Source organism: Chlamydotis macqueenii, chromosome 28, assembly GCF_036417535.1.
Source record: "Chlamydotis macqueenii isolate bChlMac1 chromosome 28, bChlMac1.mat, whole genome shotgun sequence".
Lineage (NCBI taxonomy): Eukaryota > Metazoa > Chordata > Aves > Otidiformes > Otididae > Chlamydotis > Chlamydotis macqueenii.
Genome location: NC_141583.1, coordinates 290,328 through 310,280, shown reverse-complemented (window position 1 = coordinate 310,280; position 19,953 = coordinate 290,328). Strand labels below are relative to the sequence as shown.

General features: G+C 54.8%; 1 protein-coding gene across 1 annotated transcript in view; it reads left to right on the top strand.

Annotated features, from left to right (window-relative positions):
* The first annotated feature begins 1,888 nt into the window (after positions 1–1,888).
* The window catches only part of LOC147597163 (uncharacterized), a 28,923-nt gene continuing 10,858 nt past the window's right edge, over positions 1,889–19,953 (top strand). The window contains exons 1-4 of the mRNA XM_086768101.1: positions 1,889–1,969; positions 2,218–2,331; positions 3,989–4,193; positions 17,791–17,908. Coding sequence (XP_086624227.1) covers positions 1,889–1,969; positions 2,218–2,331; positions 3,989–4,193; positions 17,791–17,908 — 518 coding nt within the window. The remainder of the gene's footprint in view (positions 1,970–2,217; positions 2,332–3,988; positions 4,194–17,790; positions 17,909–19,953) is intronic.

Here is a 19,953-nt window from a genome sequence, read left to right as displayed (position 1 = left end):
AGCCCGGAGTGGGCGCGGGGTGAAGGATTCGCCGTTCGGTGCCTGGGAGCTGAGGATGGAGCCGGGGGCTGCCCCGGACAGAGGGGGGGCTGCTTGCACCTGGCTCCGGCGCCGTTCTGCCCCTGTCCCTCAGTGCCCAGCTGCTTGCTTCCACGCGCAGCGTTCTGTCGCCATTTTCCTTTGTCTGGGGCGGGGGATGCCAAAGCGCTGGCACTGCGCAGCCCGGGCGGCGGCGGCCGAAATGCCCAGCGAACGCAGCCGCTGGCAGAAAAGTGCAACGCGCAGGGTCGGGGCTTTTCGGCATTTATTTCAAAATCACCCAGCTCCGGGCCTCTCCCCCCGCCCCGGATCTAACCTGCTCGGGCACCCGCACCCCAAATCTTGATGGGAGTGGGGCCAAGCAGAGGATTTCGCACGCAACCCCTGTATCCGAACGGCACGCGGGATCAGCGGCACGTGTTTTCAGAGGCGGCGGTCGTTGCGTGGCCAGGGTTTGTAGAAAATGAGCAGGCACGGCTCGTCCGGTCGCACGTGTTTGTGCACATCAGTGCAAACACTTCAAAAGCCAAAAAAAAAAAAAAAATCTCCTTTGAGCCACGCATGGCATTTCTTACAGAGCTGCCGAAGGGAGCCTCTCTGAGCCGGCTGGCAAAAAAAAGAGGGAATTTCCCTTAAAAACACCACCAGGGCAGACACGGGCTGTCCCGGCCTCAGCGGAGCTCAGGAGCCCAGCACCAGCAAACAGATTTATATAAAATTGATATAAAAAAGGATTTATATCCCCAAGTAGGGAAAGGGCCGTGGGCTGAGCCTTTTGTGGTGCATGCGTTGCACCTCGGCACGCGCAGGGCATGGCGAGAGTCTCCCCACGCGTGTCCTGCGTGGAGAGAGCCAGAGCCGCTCGGGTGGAGGGAGGCGGCATGTGCACGCGTGCAGCTGCGTGTAAATCACACCCTGCCTGCACGTGGCACACGCGTGGTGCACGCACCCTCTGTGCACATCACACACGTGTGTGGTACACACACTCTGCGTGCACGTTGCATACGTGTGGTACGTGCACCCTGCTTGCACATTGTATGTGTTACACGCACCCTGCGTGCACGTCGCACACGTGTTATGCATGCCCAGCATGCACATGGCACGCTTGCTGCAGGCTTGCCATGAATGCACGGGGCGCACACGCGTGGGGCGTATGTGCACCCCAAGGGTTCCTGAGCAGTTTTTTTGGGGGGGACCGGTGAATCAGCCCCCGCTTTGTGCAGGGATCCCCCCCTCTTTGCAGCTCCCTGCTGCGTGGGGTGGGGGCTGCAGAACCTCGCAAAAAGTGGAAATAAAATCCGGGGGGGGGGCTGCTCTGGAAAAAAAAAAGCCCAGAATTAGGGGTTTGCTTTGGGGTTAGTGGGGTATTTTTCTTTCGTTTTTTTTTTTTCATTATCATAACAAATTTTTTTAATCGAAGGCTCCATGAGGAGGTGCAGTGGGGTCCCAGGGGTCCCCCCGGGACAGCCACTGCCCAAAATCCTGATTTTCCGAGGTGAAAGTCCTCCTGGATCACCTGAGATTAGCCACCCCCCTCCCGCAACCTGGAATTTGCCTTCCATCCTAAGCTTGCTTTAAAAAAAAAAAAAAAAAGTTGAAACCGCCTGTTTTCCATAAATAACGCCCCGAACGGCAAAAACAAATGTGAAAAATAAACGTGAGCTGAGCCGGGTGCAGAATTCCTGGGCTGCAGGCAAAGGCTGCGTGCCTTCAAACGGCAGCATTGCCTCCCTGATTTCAGAGGAAATTCCGAAAAAAAGCTGGGTTGAATTTCTCTCTCCCTTCCCTCCGACCCCTCCTCTTCAAAGTTGAATAGAAGCGAAAATAAAGCCGAGTTTTGCGACCCAAAATGGTGACGGTGGGGCAGGTGCGGGCACCGCAGCCCCGTCTGAAGGCAGAAATCGCCACTTTCTCTCGTTGCTGCTTTGGGGTGAGAAGGGGGAAAACATATGCTAAAAAAGTGGATTTTTTTTTTTTTCTTCTGGGGGGCGAAGCCGCCGCTCTCACCCGCGGGGACTCAAGTGATGCCAGAGCCTCTTGGGTCTGAAATCAGGAATTTTTTTTTTTTTTTTTTCCAGGGAAAACGCTTCCTCTCGTTGGTCGTCGGTACCTTCGAATTTGCCAAGAGAGGGGGAAGCGAAAGGGATTTTTTTTTTTTCCCCTCCCCTTCGTTTCCAGTGCTCTCTGCGTTTCGAAACTCACGGGGAATTTGCAGAAGCTGCCGGTTCAATTCCCCAGCGCAAACGCGAACCAAACCAAAATACAAACCGCGACGGAACGGAGATGCCCGGGGTAAGGGAAGGTCCCTGCGCTGTGGCCGTGCAGGCTGTTTTCTCCGTTTCACAGGAAACATATGAATGAAATAACAATAACAATAACAATAATAATAATAATAATAATAATAATTAAGCTCCTGGTAGCTCAGGGATTACTGAGGGATGGGGCAGAGGAATGCGGAGAGCAGCGACCGGACGGGGCTAGGAAAAGCGGCTCAGCTGCGAGTGCGAGCACCGAAAAGGGCTTTTCCCAATTAAAACCAATTAAATAAATAAAACAAAAGGAAGGAAGAAGGAAAGAGACCCTCGCACTTTCCCCTTTCCCCACGGCTGTTGTTCTCGCCTGGGGCTGGCAGGGGCGAGGAGCAGGAGGAACCCGGAGCCTTCGGGGCGGTTTTACTCACTTTTAGGTATTTTTATATTTATTTTTATTAATCAAGCCAATCCCCAAAACGTGCTTAGCGGAAGGAATCGATTCCTGATTTAATTTAATGAGCGCTATTTTCGGGTTTGGGTAGCTGGTGCAATAGAGAAAATGTTATTTATCGGGGGGGGGCGGGAATCAAAGTAAGGGAGAAAATTGGAGTTCGACTTGAAATGGGCATTGTTCTTCTTTAACAAGCCGTGATTAGGGTTTGTGGGAGAGGGAAAACAAAGATATCGCCTAAATTGAGGGAGGGGGAAGCCCAGAGCCGGGGTAACTCGCCACGGAGCCGGTGTCCCCTCCGACCGAGACCGGGGGGAAAACCCCAAAACCCCAGCACGCGGGAGATGCGGGGGACTTTGTCCCTAATCTGCGCTTTCTGAGGGGAAAAAACCCCTCCGACGGCGCTTGTACCCCCGCAGGACCTTCGACTGTAAGCGATCGCGCGGTCCCAGCGTGCGCGCTGGAAAATGCCCGGTTTATGGGTTTTTAAAAATAAAACGCTGGCGGCGAGCGGTTGCCGCTCAGTCACCGCAGCGCGCACAGGGTCCCGCACCGGCTGGCCGGTACGCGGGATTTTCCCCAGTTGTGTCCCGGCTCCCGAACCGCCCCAAACCCCCGAATATCCTTTTTTAAAATTGTTTTTTCCCCCCCTTCTCCCGCCTCACCCCAATTTCCAGCCCCGAAACCCCGCCGCGTTTTTTCTCCCCGCACCCCCTCCCTCCGCACCCGCTGATTGCTCTATTTGCATATATGCTAATGAGCCCCCAACCGCCAGCCCGGCCCGGCTTTTGCCGATCGATTTCGAGCGACGCAGAGGCTGAGGAAGCTCGGAAATAATGCGGGGTCCCCCCTTCCCTCCCCCCCGCGCCAGACCCCGCTTGTGATGGAGCTGCCCCCGCATTTGCATGGCAACTTTTTTCTTTTTTTTTTTTCTTTTTTTTTTTTTTTTTTACTATAACACGTATACTTTACGTATAGGCTACGTGGAGGCTCCTCGGCCGCTCCTATATATCCTTACGCCGGGCACAGCCCCCTCCTCCTCATCCTCATCCTCCTCTTCCGACGGCAGCGGCTCCGGCTCCGGGGACCCCGAGGTGGGGGCGGGCGGGGGGCAGGGAGCGCAGGCAGGACGGAGGGCGGTGCGGGCAGGCAGGTGAGCGGTGCGGGCGGGGGGGGCAGTGCGGGCAGGACCCCCCCGCCGCCAGCCGCCCCGGGGGGGTGAAGCCCCCCAGGGTGGCGGGTGCAGAGGGGCAGCCGGGCTAGGACACCGCCCCCCCACCCCCCTGCTCCATCCCCGTGCTCGCTGCGGCCGGGCCGGGGCGCGCAGCCCCCGCGCAGCCCCACGCGGGGCCGGGCCCCGCCGGCGGCCGAACAATGCGAGGCTCGGGGGAACAAAGCGGCGGGGGCCTGGGCTGCCGGACACGGAGGAGCCGCGCGGTTCGTGGGACCGGGTGAGGAAATCACAGGAAAAAAAAAAAATTGGGGGGGAAGGGGTGCGGGTGCCCCGGGAGTGGGGGGCGCGGGTCCCCTCAAAGCCCTGGGGGGAGACGGGACCTCCCCTCCCTTCCCCCCCACCCCTGCAGCTGGGAAAGTTCGGGGACGCCCCCCTCTCCGAATTTCCTCTCGGGTCCCTCCCCACTCCACGGCCACCCTCGTGTCCCAGACCCATTCTGCGTGGGGGATGCACTACCCCCCCCACCCCTGCTTCGGGGACTGAGTTTTGGGGTGCGGAGGCCTCTCTCCCCCCGCAGCTCTGAGTAGGGAGTGGGAGCGAGGGGTGCAAGGATCCGGCCGTTCCTGATGTCCCCAACCCACGCGTGTCCGCGGGCTCGTTGTCGCCCTCCGTCCCCAGCAAAGCCCCCACCCGCGGGCACGGGGCTTTGCTCGAGGGAGGATGCTCGCGACGCGTGGGTGCGGAGGGACCCCCGCGCCCGTGGGGCTGAGCTTGGGGAGCAGGGGCTCCCCCAAATCCCCCTCCTGCAAGGTGGCTTTGCTTGGGGACATGCACACGCGTGATCCGAGGCACTCCCCCCCCTCCCCTCTTCGCGTCCCGGCCGCTTGGCACTGCGGGGACGATTTTTCAATTTTTTTTTTTTTTTTTTTTTGGGGGATGGAGGGGGATGCTCAGAGTTGGAGGACCCCCCCCCGGCCCGCACCTCGGTACAGAACGGTGGGTGCGGCTGAAACCAAATTAAACTCAGCGCGGAGGTTACGCGCCTCTTCCTCCTCCCGTGAATTCGGGAAAGCCCCCCGAGAACAGGTGATTTTTATTTTTTTAATTATTTACAAATTTTTTTAGCAGCTATCCGGGGCCAGACGCGAGCCTCGGAGGGGCCATGCCCCCCTTCACCCCCAAAACCCATCCCCGGCTGCGGCGGGCCCGGTGCTCCTTTCTTCCCCTGCCAAGGAACCTTTAAATTTTCTTTATTTTTCCTTGCTTTTCCTAAAAATACGCACCCGCGCGGTCTGCCCTTAATTCTCCCCACGGACACGGAGAGGAGGTTGTGCTCAGAGGGTGCTCGGGGAAAAATAAAATCGTGTGGCAGTTGGGGTTTTTTTGGGAGTGGTTTTGTGGTGGTTGGTTGTTGCTGGGTTAGTTTTTTTGGGGGGTTGGTTTTTGTTTGTTTGTTTTTTCACGCGTGGATTCCTGTCTCTGCTGAAAATCCACTTGGTAGCAGCCAGGTCCGCTCCTGCCCAGCTCAGCTCCGTTGTTAGCCCTGGACAACCCCCCTCAAAATTAAGTTTTTCCTTTGTACAAAGGCGTGCGTGCAAATTTTAGGGCTGGAAATCTCCAGATGTGCCGTGAATGGTGTGATCCCACGAGCGTGGCAGAGGCCCCGTGTGTTTTTTTGGCGTTTTTTTTTTTTTTTTTTTTTGTTTGGCTTCGCTTTCCCACTTTTACAGAAAAGCGCAAAGCCTGGAGCAGGTTTTTGTTCTGCTGACGAAACTCGGAGGATCGCACCCGAGCACCTTGTGCACGTCGCTCGTGTCCCTCCCTAACCCGCGGTCGGGACGCGGTGTTAATGACTTTAAAAAAGGGAAAAAAAAAAAATATGCACTGTCATCGGGAAAATCCCGAGGAGGATGTGAGTTTGAAAGCTGAATCGGTGTTTTTGCGGCGTGTTTCGGGGTAAATAGCGATATTCGTCGTGGGTTTTTTTTTTTATTTGCTTGTTTTGGGAGGTTTTTTTTTGAGCGTTAAGAAAATAATTATCATTTCTGGAGGACACTGAAATATAAATTTAGATTTTTTTTTTTTTTTTTTAACGTGGGTTTGATTAGAAGGAGGGGGAAGTGTGCGGCTGCATCCCCAAAATCCCGTCTCGTTCCGCGGGGGATGGTTAAAGCCGGGTCCTGTGAAAGACCACGCGTGGGGGGTGCGTGGGTTCTCCTCGGTCCCAGGCCGGCCCCACCGCTCTGCTCTGCTTCCCCCCAGCCGCCCCCCGGGCTCTGCCCACGGAGGAGGGGGAGCAGCTCCGTGCGTGGGGAAATCACGGGGACTGGGGAGGGGTCGGGCAGGGCCGGTGGCCAACAATTGGGGGGGCTGGAGGTGGGGGTGTCCCTGGGTGCTGCTGGGGCCCTCCACGTGCAGGTATGGGGGTATGGTCCCCACCGGACCCTCCCCACTCGCCCCCTCGGGGTTTTTTCCCCAAGGTCACCCGCGCCCCTCCTCCCTTTTCCCGTGTTCCCAGAGATCAGGACTGGGCCTGGCGGGAGCCAGACCAGTGGGCTCCCTTTTTCCCAGTGCAGGAACTGGGGAAAAAGGGTGGTGGCGGGAGAATCGGGCTCTGGGAAGGAGGCAAAATCTCAGAAATAACCTCCTGCCCCAAACCACAGCCCCAAACCCGTGGGGCTTGGGCTGGGAAAAGAATCCGAGGCAGAGAGGAATTTTAAAAGAAAATTTAAAAAAAAAAACAAACAAAACAACCCAAACCCCAAACAACTGCTCTTGTTGGAGGAAAAATCGTGCTCGCAGCTTTGGCGCTGTGCGTTACACCGGGGAGAGAGCAGGGCGCTGTGGACAGGGAGCCCGTGGGGTGAGAGCTACGGAAAGAGAACGGAACCGGATTTCTGCCCGGGGTCTGCAGGGTGCGGCCAGGCCCCCACGCGGGCGGGACAGCGCAGCGAGGTCTGCGGGCCGGGCGGGAGGCGGCGATGGGTGGTGATGAAGGTGGTGGTGGCGGCGAGGATGGTGGTTGTAACGATGGTGGTGAGGGTGGTGGTGATGGCCCTGGTGGTGGTGATGGGGGAGCTGCGATGGTGGCCACAACGATGATGAGGATGAAGGCGATGGTGATGAGGATGGTGATGGTGGTGGTGATGGTGGTCACAATGACAATGAGGATGAAGGCGATGGTGGTGAGGGTGGCGATGATGGTGGTGGCTGTAATGGTGGTGATGGTGACGAGTGTGCTGATGTGGTGGTCACAATGATGATGAGGATGAAGGTGAGGGTGGTGGTGACGGTGGGGGTCCTAATGACGGTGGTGGAGGTGATGGTGATGAGGGTGGTGGTCCAGGTGATGGTGCGGATGGGGGTGAAGGGCGCAGGGAGGTGATGATGGGGAGCGCGATGGTGGGGGTGACGGGGATGGGGGTGACGGGCGGTGGCCGATGCGCGTGTGAGCGCCGGCCCCTCCCCCGCCCCATTGATGAACCGATCGGCGCTGCAGACGCGGGGGGGGGCGGGAGGCGGGAGTGCGGGCGGGTGACGTCAGGCGGGGCCGAGCCAATGAGGGGCGGCGGCGAGGGCCGGGAGTGTGAAAGCATGAATGAAAAGTGCGCGCGCCGCTCCGCCGGCGCAGAGGCTGCGGGCAGCGGCTGCGGGCAGCAGGTAGGTGCCGTGCCGTGCCGTGCCCCCGCGCAGCCTGCGCGGGAGATGCGCGGGGATGGGGATGGGGGGGCTGCGAACCTGGAGCACCCCCGGCGGGGGTCCCTTGGCGGGGGGAAGGAGAGAGGGGTGAGGGATCCTCCCCTGAAGGATGGAGGGGTGCGGGTTCCGCGCTGGGGAGGAAAGGCGGGAGGCGGGGGAGATGCGGGTTCCTCCCCCCGGAGCGAGAAAGGGTGCGGGGAACGCGGGGCACCCCGAGGGATGCAGGGTCCCCCCCACTCCGGGGAAGGAGCGGGGGAGGCAGGGATGCGCAGTCCCCGGGGGAAGGGCGGAGGGATGCGGGTGTGCGGGTCCCGAGGGACCCCACCGGGACCCTCCCAGAGCGGGGAGGGGTGCACGGGTCGGGGTCCCCTCTGCTCTCCCCCGCTCCGCTCCCTTGTCCTCTCCTCCGCGGTTGTTCCTCGCCGCTGCTCCCCAGGTCTTGGCTGAACCCAAGGCATCACCAGCCGTGATTACTATTATCGCTATTATTATTATTATTTTATCATTATTTATTTTACCCGGCAGGTTTTTTCGCAGTCATTTTGTTTAGAGCGCGCTAAATGCTTTTCTGGGTGGGGAAAACGTCCTTTTGGTCTGTTGTGCAGATTTTAAGTTGCAGGCGCAAATTCTTTTTGCTTCGATTGTCGCCGGTGCGAAGGCATTAATTGGGTAGTTATTAAAAATAACGCGGGCTCAATTCGCAGCACCCGTGCTGTGCAAACGCCACAGATCCCAGGCCGGCCGCAGAGGGGCTGCTGCGGGCTCCGCCGGCCGTTCCGGTCGGAACCGGGATTTCCGAGGGGCCCGATCCTGCCCGTCCCGCTGCCGCGGGAGCGCTGCGCCCTGGCCTTGCTGGGACCAGGCCCGCGGAGTAGCTGGGTGCTGGTGTCGTGCATTTCGCTGCTGGTATTTACATCTCTTTTTATTCCTTTTCCTCCTTCCTTCCTTAAAAGCCCCCGAACCCCCTGGAGAAGAAGAGGTTGGTGGTTTTATTTTTATTTTTATTTTTTTTATTGTTTTTCCTGCTAATGCTGTAGACTTCAGGGGTTGGTTGTTATCTTTGGTTATCTAGCTGTATGAGTGGTGTCAAGTCTTCATAAAGCTAGATAACCGAAAGTAAAAATAACCCCATTACACGCCTGAGGAGGATGTGGAGAAGAAAGGAAATTCATCAAAAGGAAGAGGAGGAAAAGAAAAAAATGAAATGAAAAAAAAAAAAAAGGAAGAGAAAGGAAATGAGAGGCGGAGAAAAAAAAAACTGGGGAAAAAAGACAACTTTTTGAGACTGGAATTAAAACCCGAGGTACGATTTTTTTTTTTTTTTTTTTTTAAAGAACCTATTTGCCTCCTATAATTTTAAGAAAGAGTTTACTGGTTCTGTGCATGTGAAGAAAACGCCTGTCTTGAGAAAGGCGAGGACGTTGCCGCTCTCGCCTCGGCTGTTAACTGTAATTCAATTAACAAAGTAAAACTTCCGATCAGATTATGAATTAGCGAAGTCCAGGACACAGACTGCAGCTCCAGGACGAACTTCCATTGCGTGGCCAGTCATGTAGCACCAGAGAGTCCGTAAATCAATGCAGGTTACTGTGTTGGATTATCTGTTTAATAAAGCAGCAGCAGAGCAATGTTTATTAATGGTCATTTTGCAAACACGAGCACTGGATTTTTTATTTTTTTTCTTTTTTCCCCCTCCCATTCCCTATCTGTTGTATATTTAATTTTCTTCCCTGACAGATATAACTTGATATCAGGATTAGAAAGATTTGGTGTTTTGGAAAATGGTTTCTTGCAGTTTTCTTTGTTTTTCTTCCCTAGGACCTCTATCCAAACGCTTTCTTTCTTCTTTTAAGCCTTTGTTTATGAACATTTCTCTGAATGAACTCAAGATTCCGAGATCGAGGATTTCCCAAATACATATGTGTGTATATATATCTCTAACTTGTGTATGGAATTGTGTGAGACTAACTGGGGAACTGGATTTTTGTTTAATTTATCCTGTCTGCAAATTCATGCTGATGCCTAAGCCATTCACTGGATTATATGCCAACCTCTTCCTTATGGAAACCGACATTATTTTTATTTTTTTAACCTACTCTGCTGTAGAAGGGAATTTTGGGTCAAAAAGGTGAACCAGGCGCTTCCCGCTTGCTTTTAATGGTCAGACTGGTTGCCACCTGCGAAACACAGCGCCCTGCTTGGTGTCTTGGCGGTGCTTAGAAGAACACAAAGGTCTTGTGCTGGATTAAGATAGTAGATAATCTCAGAACGATGATTCCAAGGAAAAAAATAATCTTAATAATAAAGAACAAATATGGTGACAGCACCCGAACTAATTTTGGGAAGGAGCAATTATAGCATCGCAACTTTGTCAAAACCTTCCTGTGACAGATGTGGAAAAAAAGCTTTTGACCCGTGCTGGACCCGCTCATTTCACTTCTGTGCTCAATGGGATCTTTTTCTTTCTTCCTTTTTTTTTTTTATTTTTTTTTTTTAAAAAAAAAAAAAAAAGGCGGTAGAAACTGTCCCTGGTACCTTGTCCGGGGAAAGGCTGTAGTTCCGAGTGTAATGCGAAAGATTTATCCTGCTGGTATGATTGCTTTAAATTAATAAACAAGATATGCTTTTTTCCCCCCTTACCCACTGCCCTGTAATCCAGAACGATTCAGCGTGTGTGCCGAGGCCCCGGAGCGATCGGCTCGGGGAAGGCTTAGGGAAAATCTCCTTTCTGCCTTCCCCCGGGGTTCGTTTAGGTGCTGCTATTGTTCCTGGTGCTGCTCCCACAGCCCACGCTGGCAGTGGCAGGGGCGTAGGGAAGTTGTTGTTTTTTGGTGGTGTTTGTTTGTTTTTGTTTTTTTTTTTTTTTTCCCCAAGCTTTTATTTTACGCTGTGTTCCCTTGGGCGAGGGCAAAGCGCTGCTCTCCTGGTGCGGTGGCTTGTGCCTGGCTGCGGGGGACGTTGGGGAGGACAGGGTGAGAGGGAGCCAGCTCCTGAGAGCATCCGAGCCCTGGGCCTCAAATGGGGAGAGGGCATCCTCCGCGGATGCTCGTACCTCGACTGTTTTATGGGATGAAGTTGGACGCCCCAGTGCTGGCGGCAGCAGGGCGTCGCCGTGCAGTGCTCTCCTCCTTCACCCCGCTGAGGCAGACCCAGAACAGCTGCCGTTGAGCCGGCGCCCGCCTGGCTCGCGGGCTGGGATGCGCCTACTTTGAGCGGTGGCCCGAAAGGCCTCGTGCGAAGGGGTGCGGTTGGCTTGCCGGGGGGACAAGGGACTTTTATTGCTGGGTGAGCACTGGTGCCATGTGCCATCCGCCATTGGCCGGCATCTTGGTTCAAGGTGGGGGGGCGGGGGGGGAGTGCCTTTTGTCCAATTGCGGGCTGGAATCGGTGCTGTGAGATCGTCGCTGGGTGTTCCCAGGTGACCAATCGAGGTCTGCATGGCCAAGGCTGCGCTGCCGTAGGCCGCTGTTCATGGTGTCGCTTGCTTGGGTGTAACAAAGGCGTGAGCAGGAACGGGGGGATGCGAGCCAGGACGAGGGCGAAGCTCAGCGGGGAGTTCATCGGCGTGGAGAGTAGGGAGCCCACGCGTGGTGAGCTGGAGCCAGGGCCAGGAAGTGCCCGTGCTGGTCAGCCATGGGTCTAACACCCATTGCGCCCAACTTGGCTCTCCAGAGCTCGCGCACGTTGTTCCCCGCTGCAAAAGACGCCCTTCAAAGCGATCATCCCCCTGCTTTCTGCTGGGGGATGTGGCGACACCGCGGGGCTGAGGCATCTCAAGTTCATCACCCGTCCCACTGTGCTCCCAGCCCGGGCAGATGGGAACCAGTGTCACCCGCTCTCCTCGGGGCTCTTGGCACTGCGAGCTTTGCCGCAGCGTCCCCGCGTCTGGGGGTGCCGTTGGACGCAGCCGCTCTCCGTGCGGGTGGAGATTTCTTGTTAATTCAGAATTTTCGGTTGTGGCGGGTGATGGTCCCGGCTGCTCCGCTCTCCCGAAGGCCTTTGGCAACACGAGCTAGAACAGTCTTGCAAACAGCCCATTTGTTTCTTTTTTCCTTCCCCCCCCCCCCCCCCCCCCCCCCCCCTTTTCTCCCCGATTTGCTACTGGCGCGTGCTAGCGATAAGAAAGCCCAGAGTGTCGGCGTGACGTTGATCCAAATTGCAGCGTACGGGTGGCCGCTGAAGCCCGCTCGGACGCTGATTTGACTGGTTCACACTCAGCACTGTCGGCTCCGCTCTCCCTCACGGCTCTGTAACTGCTGGAGACGTTAACAGCAGATACGCTGGCATGTTCTGGATGGAGAGATTAGCTCTCCGCAGCCGTTTTCATGCTCAGAAGCAGTGTGTTTGGAGGGGGGGGAACAATGCAATACTAATTTTTCTATGGTTTGGTGAATCATAGAGCCAGCCTATACAAACACAATTATTGGAAATTATTAATTTCCTTCAGCGTATCACTTTCATGGAGGAAAGAGCTGTTAGCTGCTGTCTTTAATGCCTACGCCAGGGATGCAAAGTGCAGCAGATCGGTTTGTTGTGGGGTCCAAGGCCCCTTCGCGCCGCTCTCGTCGCACGAGCGATGCGCTGCGGCCGGCACAGCGGTGGGGGGACGTGCAGATACTCAAACTTGTCAATGCTGCCAGTGGATATTAACTTTTTCTTTGCAAAGGATAAAGCATTTCTGTTTTTTTTATAAACAATATCAGCAAATTCTCAGCCCCAAACTGTGAAAAATAGTTTTAATTTTTTTTTAATTTTTTTTTTTTTTTTGCGCCTGAGGAAAGCGCACATTTCCTGACTGAAGGAATTTTCTGCTGGCCTTTTACGATTTTAAACTGAAACAAAACGAGGCCCTGATGGCTCAAGCCCTTCGAGGTCTCTGCCGAGCGCCAGTTGCCCCCTTTCCTCCCCATCCTCTCCCGTGTGCCACGGGCTCCGCGCTGCGCGTCGGCCAGGCGTGGAACGGCGCTGCAGCGCAGCCACAAAGAAACCGCGTAGATCTGATAGCAGCGAGATATACGTGTGTGTGTGTAATTATTGGAACACACACACGTATTTCCCTGCCCAGCCAAGTTTGTGTGGCAGGTGGGGTGGTTTTTTAAGGCACTCTCAGAGCAGGCTACTCGCTCCCAGCACCCGTCCCCACGGATTTTGGGGCGCCGGGTGGGTCCAGGGCACCCAGTCAGGCCGGGTCTGGGGGTAATAGCTGAGCTGGGAGATGACGTGAGGCTCCTTGCCATTGCTACCTACGGGGTCAAAATCCTTATGGAAGCCTCCGGCCGCCAGACCGGGGCTGAGAGGGGAGCTCGTCTTTGTGCCGAGAGCGGAGTCTTTCCTCTTCAAGCAATCAGGGCTTCAAAACCCCTGCGCGCTTTCAAGGGAACGATTTTTATGTCAAGATTATGATAAACCAGCTGAGTGGGCTTGCTGAGCCGCTGTAGGAATCGGATCAGGCCCCGCTTTAATTTTGGCACGTGGGAACAGAGGCTGGGGCAATGTTCCCAGTTCAGCGCCTGAGCTCGGGACCCCCCATTTCGCTGCACGGACCCGAAGAGGGGTGCAAGCGCCACCCCTTCATGCCGACTCCGCTTCCCATCCCCGCTGACGGCTTGGCAGGCGTGGGTCCGGCTGCCGACATGTGGCATGTCGCAGGGTGCTTGGCGATGCCCTGCAGTGGCTTTGGGGTGCCCGCTGCCCATCTCTGTATGGCAGGAGGGAAAGAAATCGAAAAAGGGAGATTTCCGAATTTCTCGAATTCTCCCATCTCGGGGTGCAAGCACGGTACGGGGTGTCTGACAAACGGGACTAGACGGCTCTCCCGCACCCCTCCGCGGGGAGCAGGGGGCAGCTGGAAGGAAAATGATGAGCTCTGCGGTCTGTGGGCTGCTGGAGGAGACAGCAGGTCGCTCAGATGCAGCCGGGGTGATCGGATGTGAAAGCGGAGCTGCGGTTCTCGCCGTCCGTGCCGGCGGCCTGGCCGAGGGAGGTTTTGCTGGCCCAGGCCCTTGTGATAGCGTTGTCAGCGTGGCATTGGGGGGGGACCCTAAAAATAGCCCTGGGGCCTCATTCTGGCCTGCCCTGCGGGATTTTCAGGATGGAGATGGGAAGGGACGTGTGAGTGCGAGTGCCGACGCCTCTCCGCTCGCTGCAGGGTGGTGGGTGATGGGCGCTGGAGCGGGCAGCGTCCGGCCAAAGCTGTGGTGGCTGCCATTGGTTTTGCAGACAGTGAGCTGGGAAGTCTTGGTTCAGGCGCCTGTGCCAGCCCCGGCGAGGGACCCCCTGAATCCTGGTGCCGGGATGGGGTGTCCTTGGGCACCGGTATCTGCAGGGCTGCCGGGTAGGTGGTGGATCGGTGCTCCTGGCTGAATCCGGTTATCCCTGAATCGTGGTCGTGTGCCAGAGTCCAGCCCCTGGTTCATCCCGCTCCAGCTGAGACTGGGCTTGGGCCTGGCGTCCGCAGCCGCAGAGCTGAGCTGTGTAATCCCCACCCGGGCGCCGCGGCCTGAGCGCAGCTTTGACAGCCCGGGCGAGGTGTAAAAACCATTTTAATTCTACCGCCTGGGTTTTTAGTGTTGCCAGAGTGGGGACAAAGGGGGTAGTGGCAGGATGCCGGGGCGCGAGGAGGGAGCATCCGCGTTGGGCGCGTCCGCTGGGTTTAACTGCTCGGCCTCGTGCGATGAATTTTTGCAGGCAGGTGGAGGTGGGGCTTGCTTTGGGACAGGGAGAAAACCCGGGCTCTCAGAGCAAATAAAAGCTTATTAGTAAGTGTTGGGGATGAAAAAGCCCAGATATCCGTTGGTGTGGTAGGATGGCTTGGCCCCCAGCCCCGCTGTTGCTTTGCATCGCTTGGGTCCGTGCAGGTAAACCAGGCTCAATTTGACCTTCAGCAGGTCCCTGCCTGCTGTCAGCTCAAAACTTGTTCCTTTAGAGGAAAAACAAAAAAAAAAAAAAGAAAAAAAGAGGCTGCTGTCTCCTATATCAGTGTGTGAGCCGCGGGGAGGGGAAAGGGGGTCCCCAGATCCACATTGCTCTTTCGGAGGCACGGGGTGCTCTCCCCGAGGAGCCCGCTTTGTTTCATCCATTCCCCCCCTCTGGTTTTCAGTAAATACCTGCTGTTTTAGGTAAGAGTGAAACATTCAGTTTTTCCGGTATTTCATGGGACCAGATCGTTTTGGGGATTCCCAGGCTGAACTGGGCCGGAACGCGTTTGGGCCAAATAACCTTTCTCTGGCATCAGCAGGCACCAGCTGCCGGGGAGGAGAGTGCTTGAAACCCTGCAATTATGGGATAATGTATTCCGAGAGAGTTTCTCGGCTTTCCGTCCCCGAGCTGGAGAGTTTATATCCCCTCCCTGATCCTTGTAAAACCTCGCTAAACTTGGACGCTCCTGTCACCCGCTCCTGAATGGTGCCGGGAGCGGGAGCATCCCGCGGCGGCAATCTGCAGGGCCTCAGGGCTGAGCAGGAGGGGGAAAAAAAATTATCTAGCATTTACTTTGGATTTGCCGCTGTGCCCCAGTTTCAGGAGAGGAATAGTGGCTTTGCAGGCGCGTATGGAGTCAATGGGAAAGCCGTGGGGAATTAGGAATATAACTTTGATGGTTCGAGGGAATTAGGAACCTCGTCCATTCGGGAACTTTGATAAATCCTGCAGAGCACTCTTGGTATCCAGAGGACTCTGCTACCTGCTCGGGCTCAGCTGGGCCACGCGCGGTTCGGGGTGCCTCGCTGGGTACCATGGCGGACGGGCGGCCCTGGGGCCACCAACCCGCCCCGTCGTTTTGCAGAGGAACCCATTCTCTGGGGAATTTCCTCCTTCTTCCCCTTTGTCTTGGCTTTGAGCAACAAAACCCACCAAGCCCTTCTGCCTTTTTTTTTTTTTTTTTTTTTTTAAATGAAAAACAAATCCTTTTAATCTTAAACCCACCCATCTCCAGAAGCATCAGCAGTGCGGGGTGGGTTTCTGGAGGGAGAGCTTTGCCGCCGAGCTGTGCACCTTCTTGCCACTCCTTGCTTGAGACCAAGTGCTTATTTTGGGCGAAGAAGGGAGCAGGAGGAGGCCTGCCTGCGCTGCCCGTCTCGGCCGAGGCTTTTGCCAGCAGCGAGGTCGGGGCAAAGGCAGGCTGCCTCCCTCCTCCGGTGCAAGGGATGGCCAGCGAGCAGGTTGCCATGGAGAAGCAGGATTATTCTGCGCGTGTGTGCTTATACTACCAAAAAAAAAAAAAAAATTATTTTTTTTTAAACATTTGTGATGGAGCACGATGCCGTTGGTGGCCGTGCTCGCCCGACCTCGGGAGCTGCAACCTCCCAACCCTGTCCCCTCCTCCCCTGCTTCTGCAACCCCAGCTCCTGCGCAGCTCCTGCGCCGGGCTCTTATCTCCAATAATCCCCCCGTAAGAGGGCTTTCTGCTTGTTATGACACCCGGTGAAAGCGTGGGAGAAAGATCCTTTCTTCGCCCTTGTCCTCCGCAGCCAGCCACTAGCCTGAATGGGAGGCTTTTTTGTGTCTCTGTGTGCCTGACTAATTGAGCTGAAGGACTTGCGTCTGGAAGGGCTTGAAAGGGACTTTTGTTGCCGCTGCGGAGTTTGTGGAAGGCAAAAGAGCCCTGCTTTCTTAGGGGACGCGGGTCCTGGGCAAATTTGACTCTCGAGTGCTCACGCCTCCCGCTTCTTTGGGAAAATTAGAAAAAAAGGGTGGTGGGCTTGTGGTTCTCTTTTTTTTTTTTTTTTGGTGGGTTTTTCGAAGGGAAATTGAGTCTTGCAAAAACAAATAAAATCTGGCGTGGGAGCGGTTGGTGAGCTGGCTTTGAAAAAAGGACATGGTGAGATGAGTTAGAGCTGGTTAAAAATAACATTATCAGGAGCCTTTGCCTCCAAAAATAATGGCATTGAGAGCCTTTGCCTTTTTTAAGGCCCGATAATCAGACCCCAAACCCCTTCTGTGGTCCCAGAGGGAACTGTCCGTGCTCTAAGGGCGCTTCTGTGTCCCATTGCATCCCGAGAGGTGATGGGCATCAGCCATCACGAGTTGGTTTGAGTCACTGCTGCAAAAAAATTCCTCTCTTCCTCTTGCCCTTGACAGGAGCGGTGGGAAGTCAGGATTCTCCTGATAGTGTCACCCCCGGGTGACTCCTGGCACCGGTGACCCTGCAGGTGCCTTCCGCTACCTGGAATAGCCCCAAGCCCCAGATTTTTCTTAAAAACCAAAACAAAACAAAAAACCTCACTGCCGTTCTACTTAGTAGGAAAACCCAGAGGTTTTCCACAGTGGGTTGGGACCCAGCGGCGACTTCTCCCAGCCCGCGTTTTCCCCACGGCGCAGCTTGGGAAAAGCCCTGTGCGAAGTCCAATGCTGAGCATCCTGCCCGGGAATCTTGGCAGCAGGGAAAATTGAGCTTTTTGGGGAAAAATGAGAGCTTTTGGGCAGAAAAAGGTAAAGGCCGGGCAGAGTCGCTTGGTGGCTTTTTAAATGGCTGCTGGTAGAAACGGGGCACGCTGCTGTTGGGACGGGCAGCCCCGGGCCTCGTCGAGAAACCGCTTGAAAATTATTGTCAAGAAATAAATTTCCTTTGTCATTTTTTGCTCCCCCCCCCCAATTTTTCCTTCTTCGCAGCGACGCTGCGGAGCCCTCTGCACGCGGCGTTGCTGTCAGAGCTGCCAGGCTCCGTTCCACCCCCCGTGTGGATAAACACTCCCAGCATGTGCGATTTGGCAGGCGGTTTCTAACGCAAAGTGATTAAAACATTTTGAAAGTTGAATTTTTTTTATTTTTTTTTTTTTATGAGGTGATGTAGAGGCTGCAAACGTCCACGGGGCCTCTTCTCCCGCCCCTGTGCCCAAAGGCCTGGTGCCTTCGGGCTGCGAAAATGCCATTTTCTGGGGCCAAAGAGATGCGTCGAGGATGGATGGGGGAAAAAAAACAGAGCAAAGAGGTTTGAAATAGATGTGATTAGTGAAATTTGATAGAGAGGGGAGGTGAAGGACAAGAAAGGTTGAGGAACAGGAGCCCTTTACTGAAAAAAAAAAAAAAAAAAAAAAAATTTTAAAAATCGCTTTTGGAAATGGTGCCTAACCCCTTTTCACGTGACTCCGCAAGGGAGGTTTTCAGAAATCAAGCAATTCCTGCAACGCTCCTTGCCGGCACTGTGCTACAAACACAAACTTGTTTTTTCTTCCCAGCAGCCGGCAGCGTGTCGTGCCGCGGCTCCAGGGACGCCGTTGACGCCAGGAATTCGCGCAGCGAATCCCAGCTAGTTACCGTCCCGGGAACGGCAGCTTCCGCGCTCTTCCTGTGCTGGTAAGGGAGCTTTCTCAGTGCCGTGGTACGATAGCGATGCCGGGCGGTTGTCGTCGGCGATGAGCGGCTGTTGGTGCGAGCCTCGCCGGCTGGGCACGTGGGCGGCAGGCGGGTGCACGCTGGGGCACCCGCCTCCCTCCAGCCCTTTTTTCCACACAGGACTTGGCTTTGCCTCTTTGCCTCTTTTTTTAAATTATTTTTAATTTTTAAATATAATTTCCCATAATTATTGAAAAAATCACCCCATTCCAGTTTTGGGATTATGTGTCACCTTGGAAATTGGGGCAAAAACAGACGGAGGGAGCAGAGCAAGGCTCGCAGATGTCAACCTGCCTGCGTGCTGGAGGCCAGAAGACAAAGAAACCCAAATTATTATGGCTTTAAGGACTTGCAAAATCATTATTTTTATTTATTTATTTATTCCTCCCGCATCCTTTTTCTGTAGTGAAGGGGCTAACTAAATTTTTTTTTTTTTTTTTTTTAATGCTTAAGGTTTGCCAAAGTGCTGAATATTTCACACTCTGCAGAGGCCTTACCAAGATGGGACCTGCTGAGATCAGATTAACGAAATAAAAGGGTTTACTTTTTAAAAACTGGCCAGTAGTTCTGGGTTCAGGCGTTTCGGAGCACACCCGACTGCCTGTAAAGCAGTCCTTTTTATTGTGTCTCCAACCAAACCCCTAAAACGTGGGAAATCTGGGCACAGATTATTGTCCCCGTCCCCAACAGCTTCCAGCTTAAATAATGAGAGTTTTTGAGCAGATTGGGAAAAAAAAACAAATGTGAATATTGGAAGGAGCATTGTTATTGCTAATTGATAGCAGCAGTGCTATAAGACATTTAGAATTATGCAATGCATCTATTCTGCACTTAACAGCTCCGTGTAATATTCCTAATTCCTGCAATCCCTGCGTTTGGCGAGCGCCAGGCTCTGCACGTGGGAATTCTCTGTTTCAGTTCCCAGCACAGGGGCCTCTGCGCTTTTGGGGCTGGGATGGGGAACTGGGAATTTTCCCAGAGCTCTGGAGGAGCGGGGCGGCTGTCCCGCGAGTCGCGCTCGCTGCCGATGCCACGCTTGTTTCCGAGGCGCTCGGAGCACGGGAGGATGGGGACTGGGCGCTGGTGCCAGCGCTGCCATCCCTCTGCTCCTCCCTCCCTCCCTCCCGCAGGAGAACGGGCTCAACCAGCACCGGGGGAAATGGTGCCACTTCTTCCCCCCCCCCCCCCCCCCCCCCAGTGCAAAAGATGGAAAAACCCAAAGCACGGGATTTTGGTGCATTTTGTGCCTGCTTTTTCCGGCAGGCGAAGAGATGGTGGCTTTGTGCCCATGCTGGCGAGCGTGTTGGATGTAAACAGCCGAACTCTCGTGGCTGCCGTAACCCTGTGCTGAAGCATCACGGGGCAGGTGTCACCTTCGGCCGAGAGCTGCCTGCTTCGCCCTTCCTTCTCTTGCTTTTTTTTAATTAGTATTTTTCTTTTTCTTTTCCTTTTTCTCTTTTTTGTTTTCCTTTTTCTCTTTTTTTTTGTCTTCCTTTTTCTCTTTTTTGTTTTCCTTTTTCTTGTTTTTTAGGTTTTTTTTTTTCCCCACTTCTGCATCTAAGCTTGCTTTGTCTCGTCTCCCGCCAGCGTGTTTAACGAAGGGGCAGCCCCGCTCCCACGCCAACAGGGTTGGGTTTTTTTGTAGCTGTTGGGTTTTTTTTCCTGGTGCTTTGTTCCACCCAACGCAGTCCCTGGGGATGGCGGGGCGCGCGTCAAGGGGTGCGGGTCGGGGTGCCCGGGGATGGATGGGGAAACACAAAGCCCCGAGGAAGACACGAGGCTCTTGTTATCCTGGTTGTGCGTGAAAGAGTTAACCCATTAGAAATTCCGAGCCCTTCTTCCGATAGTTAAACCTGATTTGCATACATTTGCATAATGAATGTCATTTGCATTCTTGGAGGTTGGCTACTTCTGTGGGAAAAGTCAAAGCGGGATTGCGGGGAGGGCGAAGGGGGGTCGGCAAAGAAAGAAGGGAAGATTTTTTTTTTTTTTTTTTTCTCCCCGCA